Source organism: Callionymus lyra, chromosome 10 (assembly GCF_982586985.1).
Source record: "Callionymus lyra chromosome 10, fCalLyr1.hap1.1, whole genome shotgun sequence".
Classification (NCBI taxonomy): Eukaryota; Metazoa; Chordata; class Actinopteri; order Syngnathiformes; family Callionymidae; genus Callionymus; species Callionymus lyra.
In genome coordinates, this window is record NC_141827.1 from 1,437,157 (window position 1) to 1,463,406 (window position 26,250).

General features: G+C 41.1%; 2 protein-coding genes across 6 annotated transcripts in view; one reads left to right on the plus strand and one right to left on the minus strand.

Annotated features, from left to right (window-relative positions):
• Positions 1–26,250, minus strand: part of LOC148069856 (dynein axonemal heavy chain 1-like) — a 27,275-nt gene continuing 1,025 nt past the window's right edge. Inside the window, exons 1-24 of one of the 5 annotated variants that reach the window (XM_087801836.1) lie at positions 18,755–18,973; positions 14,475–14,536; positions 13,237–13,284; positions 12,834–12,972; positions 12,710–12,773; positions 12,515–12,638; positions 12,317–12,446; positions 12,122–12,251; positions 11,932–12,066; positions 11,632–11,875; positions 11,430–11,575; positions 9,963–10,177; positions 9,595–9,893; positions 8,648–8,798; positions 8,295–8,488; positions 7,998–8,223; positions 7,501–7,620; positions 7,354–7,436; positions 7,153–7,294; positions 6,929–7,084; positions 6,673–6,871; positions 5,658–5,911; positions 5,152–5,583; positions 4,778–5,096 (exon numbers count right to left, since the gene is read on the minus strand). In XM_087801836.1, coding sequence (XP_087657962.1) covers positions 4,971–5,096; positions 5,152–5,583; positions 5,658–5,911; positions 6,673–6,871; positions 6,929–7,084; positions 7,153–7,294; positions 7,354–7,436; positions 7,501–7,620; positions 7,998–8,223; positions 8,295–8,488; positions 8,648–8,798; positions 9,595–9,893; positions 9,963–10,177; positions 11,430–11,575; positions 11,632–11,875; positions 11,932–12,066; positions 12,122–12,251; positions 12,317–12,446; positions 12,515–12,638; positions 12,710–12,773; positions 12,834–12,971 — 3,708 coding nt within the window. In that variant the 5' untranslated portion in view covers position 12,972; positions 13,237–13,284; positions 14,475–14,536; positions 18,755–18,973 and the 3' untranslated portion in view covers positions 4,778–4,970. Of the gene's footprint in view, positions 61–4,777; positions 5,097–5,151; positions 5,584–5,657; positions 5,912–6,672; positions 6,872–6,928; positions 7,085–7,152; positions 7,295–7,353; positions 7,437–7,500; positions 7,621–7,997; positions 8,224–8,294; positions 8,489–8,647; positions 8,799–9,594; positions 9,894–9,962; positions 10,178–11,429; positions 11,576–11,631; positions 11,876–11,931; positions 12,067–12,121; positions 12,252–12,316; positions 12,447–12,514; positions 12,639–12,709; positions 12,774–12,833; positions 12,973–13,236; positions 13,581–14,474; positions 14,537–18,754; positions 18,974–26,250 lie in introns of those variants that run through there. The other 4 variants (XM_087801837.1, XM_087801838.1, XM_087801839.1 and 1 more) reach the window with 4 other exon arrangements.
• Positions 23,837–26,250, plus strand: part of LOC148069857 (netrin-4) — a 5,441-nt gene continuing 3,027 nt past the window's right edge. Inside the window, exons 1-3 of the mRNA XM_087800956.1 lie at positions 23,837–23,922; positions 24,862–25,301; positions 25,364–25,660. Coding sequence (XP_087657082.1) covers positions 23,847–23,922; positions 24,862–25,301; positions 25,364–25,660 — 813 coding nt within the window. The 5' untranslated portion in view covers positions 23,837–23,846. The remainder of the gene's footprint in view (positions 23,923–24,861; positions 25,302–25,363; positions 25,661–26,250) is intronic.

The window sequence follows — 26,250 nt, forward strand, 5'->3', positions numbered from 1 at the left end:
CTTCTCTGTTCACACCTGTCTGAGGTCCACATCAGGTGTTTGGAGGAGGGGGTCGAGTTTCTGAGGAGTGGCCACAGATTAGCACAACCGGTTGAACTGAGAACAATAAGAAGGTGTTTGATTCACTGAACTTTACAACCTGAAAAGGTACAAAAAATATTCCCTAAAAGGTAGCAATCGTCTCTCAAAAAGGTATCTTTCCCTGCAACAAGCATTTGTACCTTTTTTTAGGTACAAATGTTTACACATTGGTATTCCATTTTTGAGTGTGTACTTTTCTTAGATCTATGTTTTTCTTACTTTCCAGATGTTGCTGGTGTCATAGATAACAAAGAGTTGAGATGTTCCACGATATGAGATGTTTCTTTTCACATGTTTCCTTCTATTCATTTCTCTGATTCTTTCACACACACGGTTGATAGAAGTGACAACTGTGCTCCTGGAGTACAGGAAGTCCAGGTTGGCTGATCAGGTCTTCCCCGGGTGGAGGAGTTCAGGTATCTTGAAGGAAACTAGAAAGAGTGCATTTCCAGAAGAAGATGCATCTGATGTTGCTGTCAGTGGTACAAGGGACGCTCAGGGAGATGCTGTGTTTGCTCAGACGCCAACAAAATTAGAGGAAACATTGGTTGATGGGCTTAGTTTGTGGGTAAGAAAGTCACCAAAGTGCCCTAAAATAGAACCGGTCCCTGGATGTCCTCCAGAGGGTCGGACTCCAGGGAGGTCGGCACGGGAAGAGCTCAGGCTGTGGCCGACCTTGGTGCCTCAAAGTCGGCCAAGGTTGGAGCAGAGGTCCGCTGAGAACTCTGGTTCTCAAAATGAGATTTGAAAAGTGTGAGTGCTCAGGTAAAGTTCTCAGGTAAAGTTCTCAGGTAAAGTTCTCAGGTAAAGTGCTCAGGTAAAGGGCTCAGGTAAAGTGCTCAGGTAAAGGGCTCAGGTAAAGTTCTCAGGTAAAGTTCTCAGGTAAAGTGCTCAGGTAAAGTGCTCAGGTAAAGGGCTCAGGTAAAGTGCTCAGGTAAAGTTCTCAGGTAAAGTTCTCAGGTAAAGGGCTCAGGTAAAGGGCTCAGGTAAAGTGCTCAGGTAAAGTGCTCAGGTGAAGTGCTCAGGTAAAGTGCTCAGGTAAAGTGCTCAGGTGAAGTGCTCAGGTAAAGTGCTCAGGTGAAGTGCTCAGGTAAAGTGCTCAGGTAAAGTGCTCAGGTAAAGTGCTCAGGTAAAGTGCTCAGGTAAAGTGCTCAGGTAAAGGGCTCAGGTAAAGGGCTCAGGTAAAGTGCTCAGGTAAAGGGCTCAGGTAAAGTGCTCAGGTAAAGTGCTCAGGTAAAGGGCTCAGGTAAAGGGCTCAGGTAAAGTGCTCAGGTAAAGTGCTCAGGTAAAGTGCTCAGGTAAAGTGCTCAGGTAAAGTGCTCAGGTAAAGTGCTCAGGTAAAGTGCTCAGGTAAAGTGCTCAGGTAAAGGGCTCAGGTAAAGGGCTCAGGTAAAGTGCTCAGGTAAAGGGCTCAGGTAAAGTGCTCAGGTAAAGTGCTCAGGTAAAGTGCTCAGGTAAAGGGCTCAGGTAAAGTGCTCAGGTAAAGTGCTCAGGTAAAGTGCTCAGGTAAAGTGCTCAGGTAGAGTGCTCAGGTAAAGTGCTCAGGTAAAGTGCTCAGGTAAAGTGCTCAGGTAGAGTGCTCAGGTAAAGTGCTCAGGTAAAGTGCTCAGGTAGAGTGCTCAGGTAAAGTGCTCAGGTAAAGTGCTCAGGTAAAGTGCTCAGGTAAAGTGCTCAGGTAAAGTGCTCAGGTAAAGTGCTCAGGTAGAGTGCTCAGGTAAAGTGCTCAGGTAAAGTGCTCAGGTAGAGTGCTCAGGTAAAGTGCTCAGGTAAAGGGCTCAGGTAAAGTGCTCAGGTAAAGGGCTCAGGTAAAGTGCTCAGGTAAAGTGCTCAGGTAAAGGGCTCAGGTAAAGTGCTCAGGTAAAGTGCTCAGGTAAAGTGCTCAGGTAAAGTGCTCAGGTAAAGTGCTCAGTTAAAGTGCTCAGGTAAAGTGCTCAGGTAAAGTGCTCAGGTAAAGTGCTCAGGTAAAGGGCTCAGGTAAAGTGCTCAGGTAAAGTGCTCAGGTAAAGTGGTCATTTCGATGTCACTGGCGCAACCACATAGAGGTCAAGAGGAGCAAATTATACTTCGACAGAGTATTGAGCTCCAGGGCGGGGAAAGAGCCGAAGCGTGTCATGGACGGATCAGACACAAGGAAGATGCACCGTGATCTCTGTTTATCTTGGTGGATATATAGCAAGTATTCAACCGAGAGCTTTGAAGGCCGAAGTGGAGAAGGTTTCCTGGCCTTCGTCGCCCCCCGATCTATCTTTTTTTATATATATTTTTTTTTATCTTATATATCCTATGGTTTATTGATGCAGGCTAATCCATCTTTACTCGCAGGGTTGAGTGAGTCTTGTGACAAATAAACAGATCCATTTGTTTTCTCAAGATTTATTTGATAAACGTGAGACGAACAATCATCAACATCGATACGACGATTCTGTCAATCATACAAACATCATAATGTAACAAAACTGTTACACATTTAAACCAACAGGACGGTTCGTTCACTCCTTCAACACAACTGTCACAATGTTCACACCATTGTTATATCAATAAAGTTTTACCTTACCGTGAATTTCTCTAAGGAGATGATAAAGTATCCATCGATCTATCTTACCTTACATCAAACTAACGGCAGATCCTGAATCAAAGACAAATCCCAACATGTTGCTCTAAATAAAGTATAAAGACTATGAAATAAATACTGTTTTCCTTCTTAACATGTTATTTACAGAAATGAAACGTGAAAAGCATCTCTTGGCTTCATTTCATCCTGAAGTAAGAAGTTGAATCACGAGATGAACGAGTCGCTGATAAAAGTTGTGTCAAACTCTTGTGCATATGTTGTGTTGTGTTGTGTTGTGTTGTCACGCTTCTATTAACACTAGACTCACTTAAGTGTAGCACATTTTGGAAACTTGTACAGTTAACGTGTAAATATTCACGCCGTGTTAATTTTTGTGCCGTAATTAAACTCGCGGTCAGTAGATGGCAGCAGTCATTACGTGTCCTGCAGATTTTGGAACTATGAAATCCTGGCGATGACTGAGGACGAGGGGATACAATTGACTCCAGCAGCTGATGTTTGGAAATATTTTGGTTTCATAACAAATCTAAGTAGTTACGACTTTGTCAAGAGTCATGTGGTCTGTAAATACTACAACACCAGAGTCAAGTACTGGACAATACTACACACATATACTTGTTACTACACTATCACAACACCAGAGTCAAGTACTGGACAATACTACACATATATACTTGTTACTACACTATCACAACACCAGAGTCAAGTACTGGACAATACTACACATATATACTTGTTACTACACTATCACAACACCAGAGTCAAGTACTGGACAATACTACACATATATACTTGTTACTACACTATCACAACACCAGAGTCAAGTACTGGACAATACTACACATATATACTTGTTACTACACTATCACCACACCAGAGTCAAGTACTGGACAATACTACACATATATACTTGTTACTACACTATCACAACACCAGAGTCAAGTACTGGACAATACTACACATATATACTTGTTACTACACTATCACAACACCACACTCAAGTACTGGACAATACTACACATATATACTTGTTACTACACTATCACAACACTAGAGTCAAGTACTGGACAATACTACACATATATACTTGTTACTACACTATCACAACACCAGAGTCAAGTACTGGACAATACTACACATATATACTTGTTACTACACTATCACAACACCAGAGTCAAGTACTGGACAATACTACACATATATACTTGTTACTACACTATCACAACACCAGAGTCAAGTACTGGACAATACTACACATATATACTTGTTACTACACTATCACTATGTGTGTAGGTATGAGTGTGTGTGTCTGTGTTTGTGTGTGTGTGTATGAGTGTGTGTGTTTGTGTGAATGATGTGCGTGCATGTGTGTGAGTGTTTGTGTGTGTTCCATTTTTGTTTGTTTTCGTTGTTTATGTCCCTCAGCAAGGGTTACTATAAACAAGTACTTATTGTATTGCTATGAACTATTAACTCGCTTGTTTATTTTTACCATTATAAATAATCCCTCAATGTTTTAAGATAAAGGTTTTTGTGTATCGTCTCAAAATCAAACATAAATGAGTGTTTATTGGTATAAAACTAATAAAGATAAAAATAATAAATAATCTTGTCAGTTTCGTATCTGAATAAAACCAATATAATGCTGTGAAGATTAATTTAGATGTTAACATATATATTAATGACATCACAGTCGCACTGTTTATAAAACTTTATTTACATAAAACATCCAAACAACAAAAAGGAACAAAACCCAAACTATGAAATAAAAACTAATCTTTCTGTCATCAAGGTTTTTAAAAATAAATAAATAAAGGTAAAAAAAAAAAATATATATATAAAAATATATATATATATATATATTTTTTTTTACCTTTATTTATTATTTTTATTTTTTTACCTTTTCAAAACTCCAACATTAAAATATATATATATATAGATATATATATTTTTATATATATATATATTTTAATATATATATATATTTTAATATATATATATATATCTATATATATATAGATATATATAAATATATATCTATATATATTTATATATATTTTACCTTTTCAAAACTCCAACATTAAAATATATATATATATAATACAAACATCTCAAGACACAGTTTATTGTATCAATTTTTAAAACTTAAACAAAGTTAAATTATTGGTGATGAGATTGAAGACAAATATGATCCTTTATTTTTTATTGTTTTTGCTTTGAGTTTTTAAGATGTTTTGGGAAATGGATTCACGTCGAGTCTCTTGGTCTCAGAAACAGAACAAATCAACTTCCAGCCTCTGAAGGAAGAAGATCAGTTTCATGAAGTTTCTTTGAATTCATTTGAAACGAGACTTTTCTCCTCCGTTCGGGCGAAGCTTCTCAACACTTTACGACACAATTTCAATTCATCCAACAAACTGTCTTCTGAACACAAGTCCATCACCTAAGAAACGAGGATGAAAGTGAGAAAATTGAAAAACACTTCATGTTTCTCTGACCTTTGGATGGTTGAAGGCGCTTCTCATGATCCTCCTCCACACTCTGACAACATGTCGGTGCATCCGGGCCTCTGGACCCGTTTGATTGACAGCCTGGGAGGTGAAGGCGGGCTCCAAGGAAACCCACAAGCTCTGACAAGCTCTCCACTGATCCAACACTTCCTGGAAACATGGACAACCCTGACCAGTGAACGCATCATGAAAGTACCATGGACTCACCTGAACATATCTGAGCTGAAGCTCCCACATGTGGATCTGCTCTTCAAAGGGTTCTTTGAAAGGGGAGGCGGACAAGTTCTGGGTCGCGACCAGTTGGTTCTGGAGCAGCGAGAACATGTCGTCCGACACCTGGAGTCTGTAAAGGTCGGACTCTTGGTGCAGCTTCACGTCCAGATGAACCGTCGACCAGACGTTCTTCATGCTCTCCAGACTCTGAGTCAGCAGCACAAGTCTTAACCTTCATCTCATGCAGCAGAACCAAGAGTGTTCTTCAGCATCACAAGTACCTGTTCCACCTCCAGCTCCCTCTCAGCTTCCTGGACCACCTGAGCCACAGCATCCTTGTGCGTCTGCAGTCCCAGCTCCAGGCAGCAGGAGAAAGTCAGTTTGGTTGGAGGCACTAACGTGATCCTGGTTCTCTCTGCCAGCATCTCCCAGTGACGCTCCCTCATCCCCGGGTTCCGTAAGCCTCGGATCAACGGGACGTGTTCCTCAAAGTCTCTGATCTTGCTGTGGATTTGAGTCGCGACCATCTGGCAGCCTGTAGGTGCGACACGAGACCCTGAAGACCTGAGGTTAACAGATGTGGATTCTAACCCTCAGACAGTATTAAAGCAACATGAACATCCATGTGGTCCAGACCCTGGAAGACTTGATCCAACACCTGGAGGAAGCAGATCTTTCAGGGAAAACCTTTACCAGAGGAACCTCCAGCCATTCAAGTGAAACAATTGATAATAATCGACTAATATAGGAATTTGAAACTTTAACTTGTTGAAGTAATTCGTTTTAAGCCTTAATTTCCTTTTTAATTTCTTGTCCTTCATTGAATGTTAAATAATTTTCAACAAGTATTGGCTTAATGAATATATAATAAAGATAACATTTAATTGTTTACCATCTAGTATGTAAATACACAGCATTAATCATTACTAATATATATATGTTGATTATATACAAGATGAAGGTAGAATGAGGGACAGAGATACTTCAGAGATACTTCCAATAAGAAGTACAACTGATTCAAGTTTCCTCGTGTTGAAGACAGTTTGGCAAATAGAAGATTTTTTTCAGCCCAAGATCAAGAAAACTAAAATATTTTTACGGCCTTGATGTACTTTAGAAACTTGGTGACATTTTTATGAATCAATTAGATAGAAGACAATTCTGAAAGTAAAAAATTCTGATTGAAAAACATTGGCACTTGTAAAAATATTTTTAATTAAATATATAATTCAGTTCTAGCGAATATTAAGTTTCACTGTCCTCATCAATAATCAATCAATAATGTGCGCGGATCACCTGGAGTCTCACTGAAGTGATCAATACATGCTGCGATCACTGGACGAGCTCGAGAGACGTTCTCCTGCAGCGTCTCTGGATCGATGGAGGTCAGCGGGTCTCTGAGCCAGATCTCGTGCCAGTAGATCCAGTCGAAGGTGGTGGTCCAGAGGTCCCTGAAGGGCTGCAGGTCTGCCAGGATGGTTGCCAGTCGGTCGTACTGCCGAGAACATCGTGAGCGAGGAAACCGTTGGTGACGCATCTTTCTCCGACTCACGCTCGTGACGGCGGCGCCGAGCAGACGCTCCCGGTGGTTGAAGGTCTGGGCAGAGGTCTGGCTCTCGTGGAGGATCTTTGCTGCGCGTCTCACTTTGTTCAGGACGTCACGAGCGTCGTCGACGTCCACGTGAGCCGACAGACTCGCAACCAGCTCCTGTTTCCACAGACGCTCATGAGAGAAACTCTACGGACACGACGAGGAAGGAGCGACATGTCAAACACCTGAAGAGAGTCCAGGTGCTCCTCAAAATGGTTCTGGTCTGAGAGCAGGATCTTGTGAAAATGATCTTCAAGCTCCACGTTCTGAGCAGAAACTGCCTGGACTTCTGTGGATATCTTCATGGGCCACACCATCGCCGCCAACCTGTGAGGACAAAATACTTACAACCAAAGATGATTGTGGAACCTCCTCCCGTCACTTACTTCTTGTTGGCGTCTTCTCGTGGAACCATGTGGCAGAACTCGTGAAGGAGCTCGTATTCCCAGAGGATCTTCACAAGACTTTCCTGAAGGAAATGAAACAATGATTAACCGAACGATGAGTTCAAATGCAGGAAACACTAAACTCGCCTTGTTCATCTCCAGCTGATCTTGAAGTTGTTTGATCCAGATCTTCTTCTCGCTCAGTTCTTCGATGTTCTCCGGCTTTTTATGAAGCGTTTTGTGAATGTTGTCGTACTCGACGCACACCTTAAACACATCAAAGATCATCTTAAAACCTCAAGCTGAAGTTTCACATTTAAAGATCAGGCTAAATAAAAACATTTATTTTATCATTTTTATAATTTGTCTTTTTTTCTTTTACTAATTATCAAAACTTCATTTGACTAAACAACGAGTACATCGTTGCTGTGTGTGATTAGAATATACTTTGCTGTGAGATTTGCCATGTTTTACTGTAAACATGTCGTCTCTGGCGTCACTGCTTATGTCTAACTTTACCTAAACTAATACATTCATGGATTATTTAGACTAAACATTAAAACAAATCAAGCTATGAAATTCCTCTGCTTGAGTTAAAGGATCGAAGTTTAATGATCTTGAATTGAGTTTTTCTCGAGACTTACATCATCGACTCGGCGGCGAAGTGTCGAAGCGAAGTGTTTGAGCGAAGCTTCGGCTAAAGCTTTGGTTTTGTTGCAGAGATTCTGTCGAACAGACTCGACGCGGATCAGAAACGGACCGACGACCAGAGACGAGGGCAGCAGCGTCTCCAGTCTCTCCTTCTCTCTCAGGTGTCGTTCCACCTCTTTCTTCACCTCCTGCGACGTCTGACAACCTTCAGCGTGTGATCTGGACCACATAAGAACAGAAATACAACAAACGACGGTCGTTAAAAAGAACTAAAAACATGTTGAACTCACTGAAAACAACTGTTCACATCCATATTGTGCAGATGTATGAACTGTGAATATTCAGCTGCGTAGGCCTTGAGGACAGCAGCTGCTCTGGAGAGAGCGTCAGAAATCATGTCTCGTAACTCTACGACTTCTGCCTCCCAGAGACACACAGACGCGACCACAGGATCTCCACCAAAGTACAGGTTCGGCAAAACAAACTGCAACAGAAACATGAGCCATAAATACAGATGCGAGTCAGTGTTGAGCTGCTCGGCATCAGTCGAGATCATAGTTGATGCTCCAGACATCAAGAAGCAACAACGCACGTGAAGAAAGAGTGACACAAAGGATGATTGACAGACAGTTGACGCTCTTACTTTCTCAAGTTGTGGGATGTTGTGTGTGGAGAGAACGCCTTCATGGAACAAGTGTGTGACGCTTGTTTGGAATGTGTCGACGGGTGAACTGTAATGAGCCTCCGATTCATCCAGAACAAGATCTACGAGGAAAAGAGGCTGATTTTTTGGTCTAGAAAGAAACAAAAGAAAAACACAAGTTTGCTAATAAAATCAAATGTGTCTCACGTGTAAGAACTGCTGTCACACTTGTATATTTCCACCAATAAACCACGTGTTCAGATGTATATTAGCAGCATAAGCTCGTCATGAATCATTTGTTCTCTTCTTCTACAGCGTGACGATATTATGACCTCAGAGCTGACCAAGAGTTCACTAGTCATTTAAAAGTAGTTATTCTATCAGTGTTCAATAATTCTTCCCTCATTTAAACTACAGCTGAGGTTGTGAATAAAAGTAAAAGAGATATTTCCCCAAATTCAAACTTCAATCATTTTCTACTCTCATGTGTATAAGGATCATTAATATGCGTCTTTTTTTTTTTGTTACAGATGTTACAGATATGTTCGTCTTCGTCCGAAAAGACACTTAAAAACATCCAAATACTGCTGACCTGTGACGTCTCTCTTGTGCTGAAACATCAACGAAAATAAATGTTCTGCAAAAACTTAAACATATTATATTTCAAGATTTTTTGCAGCGAAAGATCCAAGTGTTCTGAGGATGATAAATGTCAAGAATTCACCTGCAAATGTTTGATAAATAAGTCTGAAACTATTTGAAGTTGGACTGAAAGCTCTTAAGTTTAATGTCTTCTTAGAAGAAGGTCAGTTATTTACAGGAAAACAAAAATACAGGACATTTTGATCGTTTGATTGGTAAACCAAAACATCAGCGACATCATCAGGAAGATGATTTTTGAAGCAGAGAACTTCAAAGATCATTTACATCCTTCACCACAGACTAACCTAAAGGGGCTGTTGATGAGGTCGTCGCCCCAAACCATGTCCGGCGGGCAGGTCCGGACGCAGGCGCAGGCGTCCAGAACCGCGCGACCCAGACTGAGCAGCGAGCCGGACACCAGCTGACGGAGCGCGTCCTGCATGTGGAGCCTCACCAGGACCATCAGCCTGTGAAGCCTGGAGGTCTTGAACGTCTCCCAGCTCGTCTGCTGCAGGTTGAAATCCCCTTTCGAGGTGTTGCCAAAGCTGCGGCGGATACTGTGGCACAAGGTGGGAACCCAGGACTCGTGGAGAAACAAGCTCGTCTGAGCAGGAGAGGAAAGCGTTGAGTCTCGAGTCCACATCCTCGTATCAACCAGAGCAGCTTCACAAACCTGCGTGTGCAGCTGAGCCTGGTTTCCTCTGAACTCCTCCAGACGAAGTGGTTTGTTGCTCGAGACGTTGAACAACTTCATGGCGGAGACTTTGTTGCATTGAGATCGAACGTTCGTCAGAACAACAATCGCTTCAGATTTGTTCAGCAGCGATTTAGAGGAAAATGACTTCTTGTTCTGCAGGTACAGAAGCTGAGGAGCCACAACAACAGGACCTGGAAATAAAAACAAGTCTTAAAATATACCTTGAATAAAAGTTTCTCCTCATCTCTGGATAAAACAATAGAAGAATTTTATCTTAATTCACTTCACAGCCATGTTAGAATCAACACAATCTAGAGTATTATTGTGATTTCAAAGACACAAATAATGGACAAAAATATTTATCTACAATGTTTGTTTTTTTTACATTATTTTAGATTTGTATTAACACCAGTTTAATATTTAAAAGTGAATGAATTGAATGCCAGGAGAGTCGTGTCAGTGTCTTAATTGTAATTACAGGAAATAAAGACGTCGACAGGTAAAAAAAGTGAAGATCAAATTTATCTTAATACGTTAAATTAACATAAATAGTCGTTTAAATGCACATATATATGAGGAGATCGAGATCAATACGGACCAGAACATCACAGTTCAATAATACTTTCTACTCGTCCTGATCATAAATATTGTTTAATTAAATCGGATATATTTTGTTTTATTTTATTTGTTTTCATTAATTGTTTATTTTTTCATCATTTATCTTTGACTTTATGCTGCCAGCGTTACAGTGTTAAAGGTTCAGATTCTCACAATAAGGAATTACGTAAATTCATTTACAAAAAGTGTTTTCACAAAAAATGTTTTACCAAATGAAGTTTATCCTGTTTATGTATTTCTTTCTGTTAAATACTTGCTGCACATTTGGTGGATATTAAACCTCCTCAAAGAAGGCAACACTAGTTTAACTCATCAACACCGAATTCTATTACAGATTATAAAACATAAATTGGATAAAAGTGTTTCCTTAGTTATGTTCACATTTCTGTCTTTGTGATTCTATTATTTATTTATATTTAATAAAACTTATCTCAATATTTCATTTTCTATTTTTCTTGTCGATGTCACCATTTCCAATTTTGTATTAACTAATTATGGCTGGAATTCTGTAGTTTACATGTGATGAGAGGAAACATGGAGGAAGAATTTTAGTTGTAAAAAGTTGTTCAGAAATGCTTTGATGCTGATGAAAATAAATAGGAAACACAAATGTAATTATTTATTTACACATTTCTGTGTTCTATTTCTCCTTAACTACATAGATGACTGTATTTATTTTCATTTAAACACAAATCAATGTATATTTTACAGATTATTTGTATTTTATTAGATTATTTTCCTTCAGATGTTCAAGTTAATATTATTTCAGTCATTATTCTTGTTTATTAACTGCTGAAGAAAAACCCTGATTTGACCTCGACTGACCTTTCAGAGGAAAATACTCCTTTTGCTTTATACATGAAAACTGCTGCGCGCTGCTCTTCACCTCCGAGTCAAAGACCATGGTGTTCATAGTCCTGTCGTGTTGCAACTTCACCTCCTTTTCCAGTTCCTGCAAACGTGTCTCGGGCCTGAACACATCACAGCGTTGATGCAACATTTCCCACGTGTCGACCTTTGAACTCACATCTTCGCAGAGAGTCCTGAAGCAGAAGCAGCTTTTTTCATGATGCGCCGAAGAGCGTCGGCGTCGAGAGACGGCGAACCTTCCCAGGCGGGCATGCGGTCGACACACAGCTCGTTGAGCTCGACAGCTTTTGTGTCTTCGCGGAAACACAAAGCAAACTGCAGGCGCTGGACGAAGACGTGCGGATCCTCGGCGCAGAACAACAACCTGACTCTGGGAACCCAGTGTCGTCCACGTGTCGTCACTGCGCATGAGAACATGTGCTCAGTCTGATGGTGAAGATAACGTTTGAAAACTGACCTTTTCTTTTTGTCTTCTTTACACCTGAACCTCCATCATGATCCAGAACAATCTTCTCCACAAGATACTGACGTCTCTCCACACGATAGTCAAGAACTCCGACGAGTTGCCAGCGATACGAGGAGGAGGAGGCGTCTGAAGAAAAGTCATCAGTTATCAGTGAATTTTAAGGTGGTTTTATTGTCTTCACCAAACAACTCGGCCTCCACAGGCAGGAGAGCTTTAGCAGGAACTGGTTTGTGATGGAGAGATCCATCAGGTCTTCCCAGGGCCAGCCAGTCTTCAGGTGAGCGACAGTCGAAGTCCTCGTCGTCAAACATCTGCCACAGGAACATTCATGCTGTTGAAACTGAGACGATAGAAGAGCTCAGAGCTGGAGAAGAACCTCGAGGGGCAGGTGCGCTGATGACGTGTTCGTTTGACCCTCAAAACTCTTTGGAATCAGTTGATCGATGTCGACACCTTCCTTCGATAAAAGCTCTTCAAGGTCAACCTTCATGTACTTCCGACGGAGTCTTTGGCGAACGACAAACTGAGGATGAACTTCAATAAGTTTCAGAAACGTGTGCGTGAAAGATAAAACCTCTCCACGGCGACTCTTCGAGGGATCGGTCCAGGTGATCCGTGAGGGATCTGGACCTTCGGTCTGTCACCGACGCTGCTGAAGTAATCCGTCAATTTGCAAAAGTCGACCTTGACAGGCGAGACTTGAGCCGGAGGTCGTGGTCAGAAGATTGTTACTAGCGTCAGAGGGACAAGTGCAGAAGAAAAGACTTACATTCTGGTGAAGTCCAGTCTCCGAATGAGCAGGATGATGGTCGTTCTTGGTCGTCTGGATGGATCTGAACACAGAGAAGATTCAGGAAGTTGTAAACGTGCAAAAATTTGTTTGTTGAATTTACCTTGAACTTTAGGTTTCTAATAATATCATCCGAGAAGACCCCTCGCTGTTTAAGATCAACAGGTTTGATCCTGTGACCTGCTGTTGAAGGCCAATATTCTGAAAATCTCCATCGTCCAGGAAGAACCTCCTTCGGCATTCTGGGTAAAAATGAATAAGAAAAGTCTTTTGTTCTGGAAAATGTGATCAGCCAGGCCAACAATTGCAATATTATTTGTAATATATCTCGGTTTATCTCTTCAATATATTTGTGAGTATAGAATACAGTTTAATGTAGAAGAAAAAACTTGAACATTAAAACGCTAACTTAATAGTTAGCTCACGTTGAACTAACTTAACCAACTAAAATCACTGCACGTTATTAATAAACCCTCTTTTTCTAAAAAACAAAAAATAACGCTTACCTTATTTTGTGAAGATCTCTGGTGTTCGTCGTTTGTCAGATTTAAGTTCTAAAATCGAGAAAATCTCAGTCGTCAAACTTAGTAAGTTGAAGCAGTAAAATGACGTAATGTTGTGTGTTGTCAAGGAGATAAAAACCTGTTCACCACAAGAGGGCAGCAGAGAGAGAATTTGTTTTGTTTTTCCTTCATTTCAAGACGTAAGAAAACATAGATCACTGGGAAATATTTCTAAATGTACCTTCGATGTGTTCAAGCGATTCGATTTATTTATTATACAATTCTAATAAATGTTAACTTGTAAAAAAAAAATCGTTTTGGGTTTTAAATTGTACAGGTTTCTGTGAGTTTAAAATGATTTTATTTGTTTAGAATGTGGCAAGATTTGATTTCTTAGTAACGACTATTTGGATTTATTTCATCTTAGTACATGTGAGTAAGATTTTACTCACTGAAACTTACTAATTCATTTTGCAAATGTTATATACTGTATGTTTTGCACTAGTTGAACTTGTACTTAAACTTAAAGTTATTTGTTTAAGGACTCCTGACACTTTGTCCTTTTTCATTGACTGTCTGCTAAAATAAAGTCATTTACAATGTTATAACAAATGCAATTCTGTATCGTGGCTTGAACAGGCCTCTGTAACATTTTGTCTGCCAGGAATCCTGAAAGTCAAAAGTCTCGCCCTGTTGACTCGAAACATTCATTGAATCCAATGAAAGGAAACAAAACAAGGAGTCAGTGACCCTGTTTGGAAATAAGTTGTGTGGGTCAGTATTGTGGGTCAGGTGTGTGCGTGTGCATCAATATGTGTTCACATGGTCAGTTGTTGTGCGGCAGGGCTGGCACCGGACCAGCTGGTGTCCAGGTCAGAACACCTGATGATAGAACCATGTGCAGCAGCGGCGTCTGCAGTCTGAGCCGCGGCGTCTACGTCGGTTTGACCGAGAGAAGCACTGGATCCTGCAGGAAAACTTCCACTTGACTGTGCAAATGTGAGTTCTTCACACTCATCGCAAGTGTCCGCTGGAGTTGAAACCCCCACTGACCCGTGCGAGCTCCACACTCCGGGGTCACAGGGGCATCATAACCTTGACAGGTTCTCATGGTAGATCACAAGCATGGTGCACGGCGGCCCCTGCCTCGGCCCCCCGGCCTCCCCAGTCCAAGCGCATCAGAGCAGCTTGAGATTGAGCAGCCGAGCACAAACCAACATCTCATGTGTCTGAAGACTCACGTGTCGCTCCGAGAAGGACTCGCTGCCATGGAGGCCGGAACGCTTCCAAGTCCACGTCAGGCCTGCGGACAACAGGGGGGTCGTGGAGGTGAAGGTCATTTCAGGAGACACTGTTTGCTCAGAGGAGATGTTGAGAAGTCGATAGAGTCGAAGTACCTTCAAGGTGTCCAACAAAACCTTTAACATCTATTCCAGGAGTGTCTCAGTCGCACCAGTGAGCGTCTTAAATCACAACTAAACATGTATTTACCCAACTGTGTGTGACTGTGATATTGTTGTGAATATATCTTCATTATCTCTGCGTTTGACCTTCAATTATCAATACTGTATGTTCGTCTAGCTAACATTGTACTGTTTACATGACTGTATGGTTGTATACTCTGTATATATATATATATATATATATATATATATATATATATACTGTATATACAGTATATATATTAAATACATGCACAGATATATTTGTATTACCTTTTTTCCTGTATATTTTATATTTCTATTCATCCCGTATGAACAAAAATGCAAATTCCTGTCAGAGACACAAACAGCCAGAGATAAAATTTGCTTGTATGTCGTTGATATACTCAGAGAAAAAAGCTGATTCTCTACAAGACGCGTTGGATTCAAATTCTCTCGCAGCTGCTGTACTACCATGATCTACTGCGTGACTAAAATCCTTGAGTCCTCATACACACCATAATATTATGCTGCAGCCCAGTATATAGAGCATCACGCTGAGGTTGCCTAGGTTACCAAATTACTGAAGCATTTTGATCAGTTTTGGAGCTCCACGTACCACATGAAACCGGTTCAAGGTCAGTAAGTACAACCAGAATTCATAATTAATAAAAGTATAAGGCGTCCTGGATTACACTGTTGATTTTTGGGAACAAAAAGGATTTTAAACCTTAGAGTCGGAAGAAAATCAAACTCTGGCATCTTCATAGATCAAGATATCAACATAAACATTAATCTCCTTTGAGTTTGAACTGATCAAATGTGGTAAAATGTGCCCAAAAACCGCTCAAGATGTTTTAGTACCACTTTGGTAAACTTGGAAGATTGTTGTATTATCCTAGTATTACTGCAGTATTAGGAGCAACAGTCTGGAAAGATTTCTCTCCTCTGGTCCTGAAGTTCAGGAACCATCAGTAGATTCTGATCCACAGACCTCAGAGCCCGAGCTGGGGTGTAAGTCTGGATCAGATCATGAAGGTCTGACCATGAATAGATCTGAAAGTAATTTTAAAATGATCCTGAAAGAAACCAGTAAAGAGTTTGAAGAAGAAATGTGAGTTCTTCTACTAGAGCGGCTCAGAATTGTCGCTGTTGTCGCTGTATCAACTGCAACAAGTTTAATAGTTGTTGTGAATGAGTTGAATAATTGTTCCCTTATTCGACTATAGTTAGTCTTAAAGCGCCGTATAATCCATAAATGACAGTAATCTGGTGTGAATTTGTTGAACATCGTTGGGTTTCAGCACTTGATCGTGACATTATATGTAGTGTTTGTGGAATCGTTCTGACGTCACCGTAATGAACAATGATCTCATGCACTTGCACTTCGTAACCGAGATGCGTTTCCGTAATAATCCAAACATGGTAACTTGATATAAACATCATGGAGACAAAGTTTACTACCCACAGTCCGTGATCACATGATTAACACATGCCTCCTGCAATCTATCAAAGAGGGTTTTTAAAGAAAAAAAGGAACCCACAAAAGTCTCTGATGGGGCGCAGGTCCCCCAGAAAAGAGCTGCCCACCAGTGTTGGGTTAATGGAAGTGGAGCCAGGAGCCCACCATGCTGATGGGAACAGATGTGGCGGGAAGCTGCGGGTGATTGAATCTTTGTTGCACTTTGATCCGCGCACGACTCAAGCTAACAGAATAAACATCTGCTCCGCCATCACCGAGCACCGGGCCGTCCTGGACCCACGGAGGTGAGGCACCGTCCTCCCGTGCTGGACCTGAAGAATGTCGTGCCGTTGGAAATATAAATCCGACGTTACACTAATGACATCAGCATGTGCTGCTAACTTTAGCCACTTATGAGGAGCAGATGTCGGCTGATTGGATCAAACACCGACTGCTCTTTACTTATGGTCTCATTCTGGGGGCTCCGTGGTCAGCCGTGCTTCTCTGTTACGGAAGATTAAAAGTATCATCTATTGTTTTGGGAATGGAAACTCTCAGGGAATGTTCAAACATGAAAGTGCTGCAGAACAAACCAATAGTTTTATCTTTCAAAATATTCCAGTTTTTATTGGAAACATCCACAAATGCAGTTACTTTTAAAAACTTCTCAAACCATCGTCTCCTCACAGACTTTTGACACAAGACCTCGTGCCGCAGATCGTGAGCAGTTTTGATCGTTGCAGTAAAAACTCATAATGAAGATTCATTTCTTTTGATGCGTCGACTGCCAACATCAACCTGGTTTATGTTTACATTTATGAATGTGTGTTTTACATTGAATCATTATTGGTTTAAGATCGAAAAAGTATTCATAAAATGATATACATTTTTTAAGATTTGAAAGAAAAATGAAAGTATAAAAAAGGAAAGTTCATTGGAAGAAAAGCACTCAGAGAGCAAAGAATATTTACCCCCCATGTTTTTTAACTCAGTATTATTCACCAACAATAATACTATTGCAGGTTCGCCTCCAGGTTGAGGTAACCTGTGTATTTCCTGTTTATATTAGTGGTAAGTGGTTCTAACATAAGTTTACTCCTGGTACTCCCGCAGAAACAAACAGGTAAACTTAAAACTCTAAACTGCCCGTAGGTGTGATTATGAATAGTTGTGTTTCTCTGTGTGTCCTGCCACAGGCTGGCAAACTGTTCAGGGTGTCCCACGCCTCTCACCCTGACTGGCTGGGACAGGCTCCCTGGGATAGGAGATACAAATAAACATTAAATATCCTTGTTAGTAAAGAGACAGCAGGTGTCACGTAGCTCAACAGCTCGCACAACACACTGCACTCTAGCACAAGGACAAGAAAAAGCTACATTCTTTTCACAAGGATCCTAAAAAACATTGATTCAGTCTGACAGCTGGTGGCCCCCAAACTGTACCCTTCAAACATTGTTTACGTTTTGTGGAAGATGGAAAATCATGTGGTCTTTGCTCTCATTCAATAAATGAAAGGCAGCAACGTGTCGCTCGTGTGCGTCTCTTACTTGACAGTCAATCTTACAGTAGACAATATAACCACCAGTCTAGAAAGAATAAAGTCGACTTCAAATTAAGTTTACAAATTGCAACATCAACGAGGAATTATCAGAACAATCTAAAGCTGTTTCTGCAACAACAACATATGGGTCCAACAAACGTCACTTAGCCCTCAGTGTCTCGAGCGTTTCAGGGTCGCTTCAAGTGCAAAACTCAACTTCAGCTCCAGAGTCTGTTAACAATGAGTCCAGAACGGCCGTCATCGTTCCAGTGGTTCGCAGGTGGAACTCTAGATTGCAATAAAGATGTGATTAATGACTTTTAAATGGCCTCGGTTGAGCAAAGAGATCCAGACTTTAGAGAGGGACTGAAAGCATCACAGCTGCACTTGATTCTTTTGCTCTCATGTGCTTATGGCTGTGAAGAAGGAGACCTGGTCCAGACTCTGTGGGCCATAAAATATTCAGCGCTGAGAGAAGACGCATGGAGACTGATCATTAAAAACATCTCTGAAGTCCGTCACTGCCTGTCAGGACGTAGATCTTCCTGACCTCTGAGCCCAGAACAAAAGTCATTTTGTTCTTTTTTTAAATGATTTGAGCATTCAAATAGTTGGGGCTCATGAGCCCACAGTTTTATGTTTTATCAAAGTGGGTGTCCTTTAACGAAGAGTGAAAATGAGCGAGATCTTCACCAAATCCACAACACATGTCTCTGTTTTGTGGTGGAACAAAATAATATGTCTGCAGGCAGTTATGTTTGTTTACGTGGAGAGCAATTGAAAGCGAAGAATAACTTCAGTGTTTCGGTCGCACATATTTACATGCTAGCGTGACAACATGTTTAGGTGACGCAGTGGACGGAGAACAACCGCCAGCTTGTTCTTTGACAACATTGAAAGTTTGTCGACGACGTAACTGTGTGTTGGACGTGTTGTTGTCGCACATAAATCATCAGCACTGAGCTTCAGTAAGCTGCCATTTAACATTCCTGACATTCCTGGTCGTGAGGTATAAAAGAAGAAACGGCTCCTCTTATTTTCCCATCACTGACACATGTGCAAGAATTTATGGACATAACTTCACACTAAAGCACTCACAGTCAGTGGAATTGGTCTGGACGTTCGGTCTCTCCCTCAGCAGTGAACTTGACTGGTCATCTGGCTTCTGTCATCGTCTGGTCCAACAACAGCATCATCGTCGTTCACTTTTCAACATCAAAGGACATGAGCAGCAAAAGAACTTCTCGCTCCACCTCTTTGCCTAAAATATACCTAAAAACAACCTCTAAGTTCTGTACAAAATGAGATGAAACAAACAATAAAACACACCAGCAATAATAAAATAAGCTCAAACATCCAAATGCTTGAGATAATTAAGATTTAAAAAGTAGAAGGAAATACAATCAGCTGTTAGTTTGGTTATAAGCCAAAGATTTAAAGTGTTTTTTAACATCAAAATGGAAAATGAAGGAGCCTCTCTGTATAGAAGGGCCACAAGTGAGGGCCACAAACTGATCATCTTCCATTTTAATCTTGTCGTCAGTGGAGGATTTTAGTTTCGCTCTATCGTGACCAAAAAGTTAAAAAAAAAAGAAAATATAAATCCATCTTATTACACATTACTAATGGTTTTAGGACTTTACAGTATAACTTATTTTCATTCCCATTTTGTCTTTATTCGCTCAGTAAATATTGAAATCATGTCTACTTTTTTTTAGAGATAGGAGGCGAAGCGTAGACGTTTTGAGGGTTTGTCACCACGCGTCATCAATCCCAGAAGTCTCCACCTCCAAGGGACTCATTGTATAAACAAAGCAGGCGTGATTACAGCTGGAGGAGGAGTGAAGCCATTATTAGGTCATTATGGACTCTCGTAGCCTCTTGTTCGCCCAGATTTCAGAGCAACTTTATAAAGTAATAAGTTCAATACTTCATCTTTTCTAGTGGAATAATTCAACGTAATGTCAGGAGAGTTTATCATGAGTTGAGCTTCAAACTCTTAATGTTGCGTTGTGTTCATCAATCTGGTGAAATATGCAGAAAGGTAGAATTAATGGAAAAGACAAAGAACACTGAAAGATCTGCTAATACAGTGGTCCTCAACCTTCTCTGCACCTTGGACTGAAAGTGTTGAGAAACAGAAGAGATGGAGGAACAAGTCGAGGATCACAGAGACAAACACACTCACATCTAGAGACAACTTAGAGAAATCTATGTATATTTTTGCACAGTGTGAGGAAACCAGAGTACTCATAGTAAACTCCAGCTATGGAGAGAACATACAGAACTCCACATGAATAGGACGCAACTGGCCTCTAGCTGGAGGCGGAACTGAAAAAATTCTCACTCTGTGAGGTAAAAACACTCATCGCTTTTCCACCGTTCGACCCAATTTCATTTAAATCTGCCAACAAATGCCATAAAATAACACAACGTCCTTGGCAAAAGTAAAAACAACACAGGATTACATCAGGCCAATATAGTGTTACCACAAATTACCTAATAAATACGTATCCTTTGGGAGAAATAATAAAACATGTTTTAAAGTTAACGTGTATTATTGAAGGAGCAGGTTCTGTCGATGCTTAAATAGTTCATGATGTTTGGCTCCTGACTCGTTTGTAGTCTCAAAGATCCCTCGTTATTTTTCATCTGGCATCACAAACAGGAAAGAATGAACAACAAAACAACCATAAAATGTTGTTTCTTACATCTCGACCGACTTCTTGACTGGTGTGATCGTGAGAAAAGTGAGTCGACGCACAATTATTGACGCACACTCACCTTATCTAAGCTGAACGTTCTCAACTCTGTGGACGAGCATGTGAAGTGACACGTGGAGATGAAGTCTTCTCGGCTCTTGCATGTATGACTGGATAAACATTGATGGTTATGAAGGAGGGATGGGGGGGTATGTTCTTCTGACCTCGGCTCACTAACCCCCATTAAGCCTTGTAAATGAGAGAAAGAGGAACAATTAGAGGGACAGCCGTGGAGCAGGTAGGGGATCCCCATGACCTTTGCAGTCTGGTATTTGACCTCCTGCGGCGGGGGGTCAGGACGCAGCTATACCGTGGACCTGGCCAGCGTGGACTCAGGGAACAGTATGTCACAGAAAGGAACTCGCTAATCACAAAGAATGCCACACGTGTTTTGGAACCACAGTCTCCCATTGAAAGGACCAATTATGATATAATTACACTTAATTACAATTGACTTAGACTCCATGTGTTTTACGTTTGAAGGCTGCAGCAGCGACAGTCCAAGACTTGACAGCGTCGCTCTTTAAAGTGTTTTTATGGTTTCTAACCTTCACCACAAACCTCAGCGACGCGCGTGGAGAGATGGTTCTAATTCTGTCCGTCACGACTTCATGTGAGGCTCAGTTTTTTAGAGTTAAACTAACCAACACTTTGAGTGCAACACTGGTGACATCAGATGGAGTATATTCATATAAATTCACTATCTGTGTTTTCTATGCACGGTGACCTGAAAAACAAGCTCCAACTTTTCAACTCATTTCTTTCTTTTCCTTAAGAAACAACTTTTCTTTATCGTTCTACAGCATATGTTCGAGATCCATTGAGTTCTGTGCGTTTCTTCAAAACGGACCATGAGGATCTCACGACCGCGGCTGTGATCTCCAGCCTGATGGCTTCCTCAAGATCCATGATGGTCCCTCGTCTCCCTGCAGTCATCGTCTTTGATCTCCTCGTCTTTCTGCCAAACAGCTACTGTTTACAAACCGGCCCTTAAAGGAGTGTCACGGTGACATTTAATGCATAAGTTTCTGACTTAATAACATGCTTGCCCATTTTCATTAATATTTTTTTGATGTATTATTTTTACCCTTTTTTTCACATGTGTGCCTGCATTTCTTTCTACTCTTGAATTTCTCGAACTCCTGTGTTGTTCTCAGTATTATCTTGATCTTTAAAGTATGTACTTTTTTGAGTATTGTTTTGATTGTTTAAGCGCTTTGTGACCCTGGTCTCGAAAAGCGCTATATAAATAATACTTACTTACTTACTTACTCAAATAATGTGTATTATTTTAATTATTATTTTTATATTAATGTTTCACCCATAGTTAATTTGAATTTCATTTATATTAAGTAAGTAAGTAATTAATTAGTATTTATATAGCACTTTTCCAGACCAAGGTCACAAAGCGCTTAAACAATCAAAACAATGTTCAATAAAGTATATACTTTAAAGGTCAAGATAATACTGAGAACAACAGGAGTTCCAGAAAATCAAGGAAAAGCCTGAACAAATAAAAAGGTCTTAAGATTCTTAAAGGAGTCAGTAGATCATCAAGCGCAAAGAGAGAGGAAGTTGGTTCCAAAGCTTAGGAGCAACAGTCTGGAAGGATTTCTCTCCTCTGGTCCGGAAGTTCAGGAACCATCAGTAGATTCTGATCCACAGACCTCAAAGCCCGAGCTGGGGTGTAAGTCTGGATCAGATCACTGATGGAAGGTCTGACCATGAATAGATATGAAAGTAAGAACCAGAATTTTAAAATGACCCTGAAAGAAAATTGCAGCCAGTGAAGAGTTTGAAGGAGAAATGTGAGTTCTTCTACTAGAGCCACTCAGAATTCTGGCTGCAGAGTTTTGTATGAACTGCAGGCGAGACACATCCTTCTTGTGAAGACACCAAAATAAACTGTTACAATAGTCCAGGCGAGAAGAAACAAACATGGATTATAAGATCCAGATCATGTTGTGACAACATTTTCCTAAGTTTAAAGATTTTTCTCAGTTGAAGGAAACAGTTTGTGGTCAGTTTTCTTCAGTGTTGAACAAGAGACATGTCTTTATCAAATACAACACCCAGGTTTCTCAGGCTCAGTTTGACAGACTGACCTAAGTCACCCAAGTACTGACTCAACCTATGCATCTAAATCACGGTATATTATGTGGTTCCAAAGATAATTTCATCGCCCCCCCCCACCATCCTGTACAATCTTGTTGAACATAACCTCATCCAATCTGCTTTGATTAGTCAAATATCAAGGTTTGTCACCATGAGTCATCAATCCCGGAAGTCTCCACCTCCAAGGGACTCATTGTATAGACAAAGCAGGGCGTGATTAAAGCTGGAGTGAAGCCATTATCACGTCATAATGGACTCTCGTAACCTCTCGTTCGTCCAGATTTCATCTTGAAGAGAAGAACATTTACTACATGTGAGGAGAGTTTTCACATTAGTTTTACACTCTTAATGTTGTTGTTCATCAATCTGGTGAAATATACACAGAGGTAGAATTAAGATAATGGAAAATGTAATAAAAGTCATAGATCTGACCGACCCAGTTTAGAGACCGGTGATCTGATGGAGCCGGAGACGGCTTCGACCAAATCTTGATTTTTGTTTACATGTGTTTCTTCTCTTAAATCCGTCACTGAGAGCCAAAACAGGCAACTGTAAATCGAATTGGATTTTTCCAAGACAAGTCAAGACTGAGCTGAAAAGTTTATTTTCCAGCATGTGTGAGGGGGAAGGCACGGATCAGAGCGAGTGTTAACCATCAATGAACATAAAGACGGGCTTTTATTAGACAGACAGATAGAAAGGGAGTTTTATTATCTCGTAATTTGTGTGAAACTCTAATTGTAAAATGCGTCTGGTGCCACATCGTGACTATTTTTGTCTCCCGCTCAGGTTTCTTCCCACTGGACTTCAAAGAGGGCTGGAATTTCATCAATTTGGAAAACAGGAGCAGCAGATAAAGCAATATCCTCTCGGTAAGTGAGGGACCTGCTCGCCCTGACTCTGGATCGCATTACCTGCAGTCAGAGCTGAAGTCTATCCCGGTCAATGCAACCGGACAGGGAAAATAAATCCACTCGGCCCCGGTGTCGTTCTTGGAGCGACTGCTCTTCATCCTCCTTGTTGTCGCAGTGTAACCTCCGTGCAGCGTGCGGGGGGAGAGCAGTGGGTGGGGAGTGAATAAATACCACACACCATCTTCTCTACAGCACTAAGTCGCTGCAACAAGAAGCCGGAGAGAAGTTCAATGAACCTGGACGCTCCGACATCATTATTGGAGGCAGTTGAAGCCTGATCTGGACTCTTGGAGGATTATATAACGGACCAGGCTTCACCGAGCGCTGCAGCTCCTCGCAGTAGGAGGACGAGATGATGGATCCGTGTAGACCACAGACTCAGGGATGAAAGTGTCCAGCATGTGGCGGGAAGGTGGATTACAAACGCTGGTGCTGCTCAGCTCCGTGTTTTTGTTCCTGACACATGGTGGAGCCGGTGAGAGATTAAACATCCTTACATTTGACATGAAGGTCAACAAGATGAGCGATGAGTCAGAATATTGATGTTTTTAAGGATGATTTAACGTTGAACTCTGCAATAAAATATCATATTTAGGGTAGAATTTTGTGAGAAGGGAATTTAAAACAGGATTCAGCCGGGGATGCACCTGTCTGATTCTTAACCCAGGTAGCTTTGAACCTAGCAGTTGATTCCAATTATTTAAAGGGAAACTAATGATAAGTAAACGTATGACTATTATGAAAGTAGGATTGTCAAGCAAAGGGAAAGGAAAAATGTTTGATGTGTTCAAAAGGACAATTACTCAAAGTAACGAGGACAAAAGATCAAATGTTGTAAGTTAGGATATGAAGTGTAATTGTGCTGGGAAATTATATATTTAAAAGCCATAACATCATTTTTTTTATACATTTAATTAAAATATAAATCCTTAAATCTAAGTGTTCAATCACAAACATATGTCAACTCAATGTTAATAATAATAATAGTAATAAAACATTACATTTAATTTGATGGCTCAAGTTTACTGTACATGTCAATTTGAGAAAGAAACGCACATTAAAATAAAGATATGCATAAACAGGAAAAGTGCATCACATTGCAGAAATGGCTGAGAAAATAAAAATCCGATGCAATAGGCAGTTTTGAACTGGTGAACTTAAGTTGAAACTGGTTAAGGGAGACTATGTGTTAAATTCCTTCTCAGAGACTAAATTTATCTTCATAATCGTTGTGCGTGTTTTACTACAAACACAAGTTTGTTTCTTTCCTCAAACACTGATATATTAACAGTTTACCAAATTAAAAAAAACATTAAAATACTTTGATTTCAAGCCAACCATCCGACAGGTCACATATACTAAACAGGCCAGATTTGGTCCATCACCATTAACTCTCCTTTAATTCTTATTCCAGGTTCCAGATGTGCAAACAAGGCATGTAGTCCGTCCCTCCAGAACCTGGCCAGAGGCAGGACCCTTATCACTGTCCCGGGCGGCTGCAGAAACAGCTCCCACCTCTGCCCTGAAGACCCTCACCCACCTGCTCACATGACGGACAATCATTTCCTACAGAGCTGGTGGGAATCAGGTGCAGGCAGGAGTGGGAATCGGGTTGAGATCCGTTTGGACCTGGAAACACACTTTTGCTTGTCTCATGTGGTTTTGGTGTTCAGATCTCCGCGTCCAGCTGTCATGACTGTTGAACGATCCAGGGACTTTGGGAAGTCCTGGGAATTTCTTAAGCTTTTTGCACACAACTGCACAGAGGAGTTTGGTTTGCCAGATGATTTGAATCATCCCGGGTCAGCCTGCACGTCCAGATACACCAGCGCTGACCCGTGCAGCGGTGGCGAGGTAAAGAGTTTTGACCCAGCGGATGCTGATCTGCTGCTAATCCGTGCTGTCGTTGATTTTAGGTGATAATACGGACACTGGAGCCGAGCAGCATCAATACAGTGGACCCCTATAGTTCAGAGGGCATCTCCCGCCTCGTCCTCAGTGACCTTCGTATCAGACTGTTGAAACCTCACACATGTCCTGACGTTGAAACACGAGGGATCTCTGCTGCCGCCTCCACAGCGACGACACGAAACTCCAGCTCGGCTCCATTTGCTATTTATACTCTCCTGGCTCAGGGGACCTGCCTGTGTCACGGACATGCTGAGGAGTGTCTTCCTCACAACCATGGAGACACGAGACACGACAGTGACAGGGTGAGAGGTGACGCTAAAGTGGTTTAACATTTGTCTTCTCCACACCTAGTTTCACCATCTTGTATCGAGTAGCTTAGGGTCGTTCTCACGAGTGAAACAGTAATATTAGACGAATCCGTGCGTTGACCTCAATCGTGAGGTGTCTATAAAGTCCTGTTCTTGTAACGAAAGAGCTGAGCCAACAGGCAACGCTCTCGTTACAGGTAATGTGAAAACAAGATCCCTCTGCAGGGTCAATGGGATCTCGCTACTGGATGAGATAAGAGGAAACGCAGATGACTTACTGCTCATTCACATTCAGAGAAGTTGGTTGAGGAGGCTCAGGCATCTCTTGAGGATGTCTATTGGACGCCACCCTCACACATGTTCAACTGGGAGAAGACCCTGATCAGACACAGTACATGTTGGAGAGATTATCGTTTATCTTCCTTTTGGGTTTCTAGGGAGAGGAACTCAGGACTTCTTCCTTAAAAGATGGATGGATGAACTCTTAGGTGGATTGGTTGACTGACTGATTGATGGATGATTTGATGGTTTGATCAGTGCATATGGATGGATAGATAGATGAATGGATGGATGGAATAAGAAAA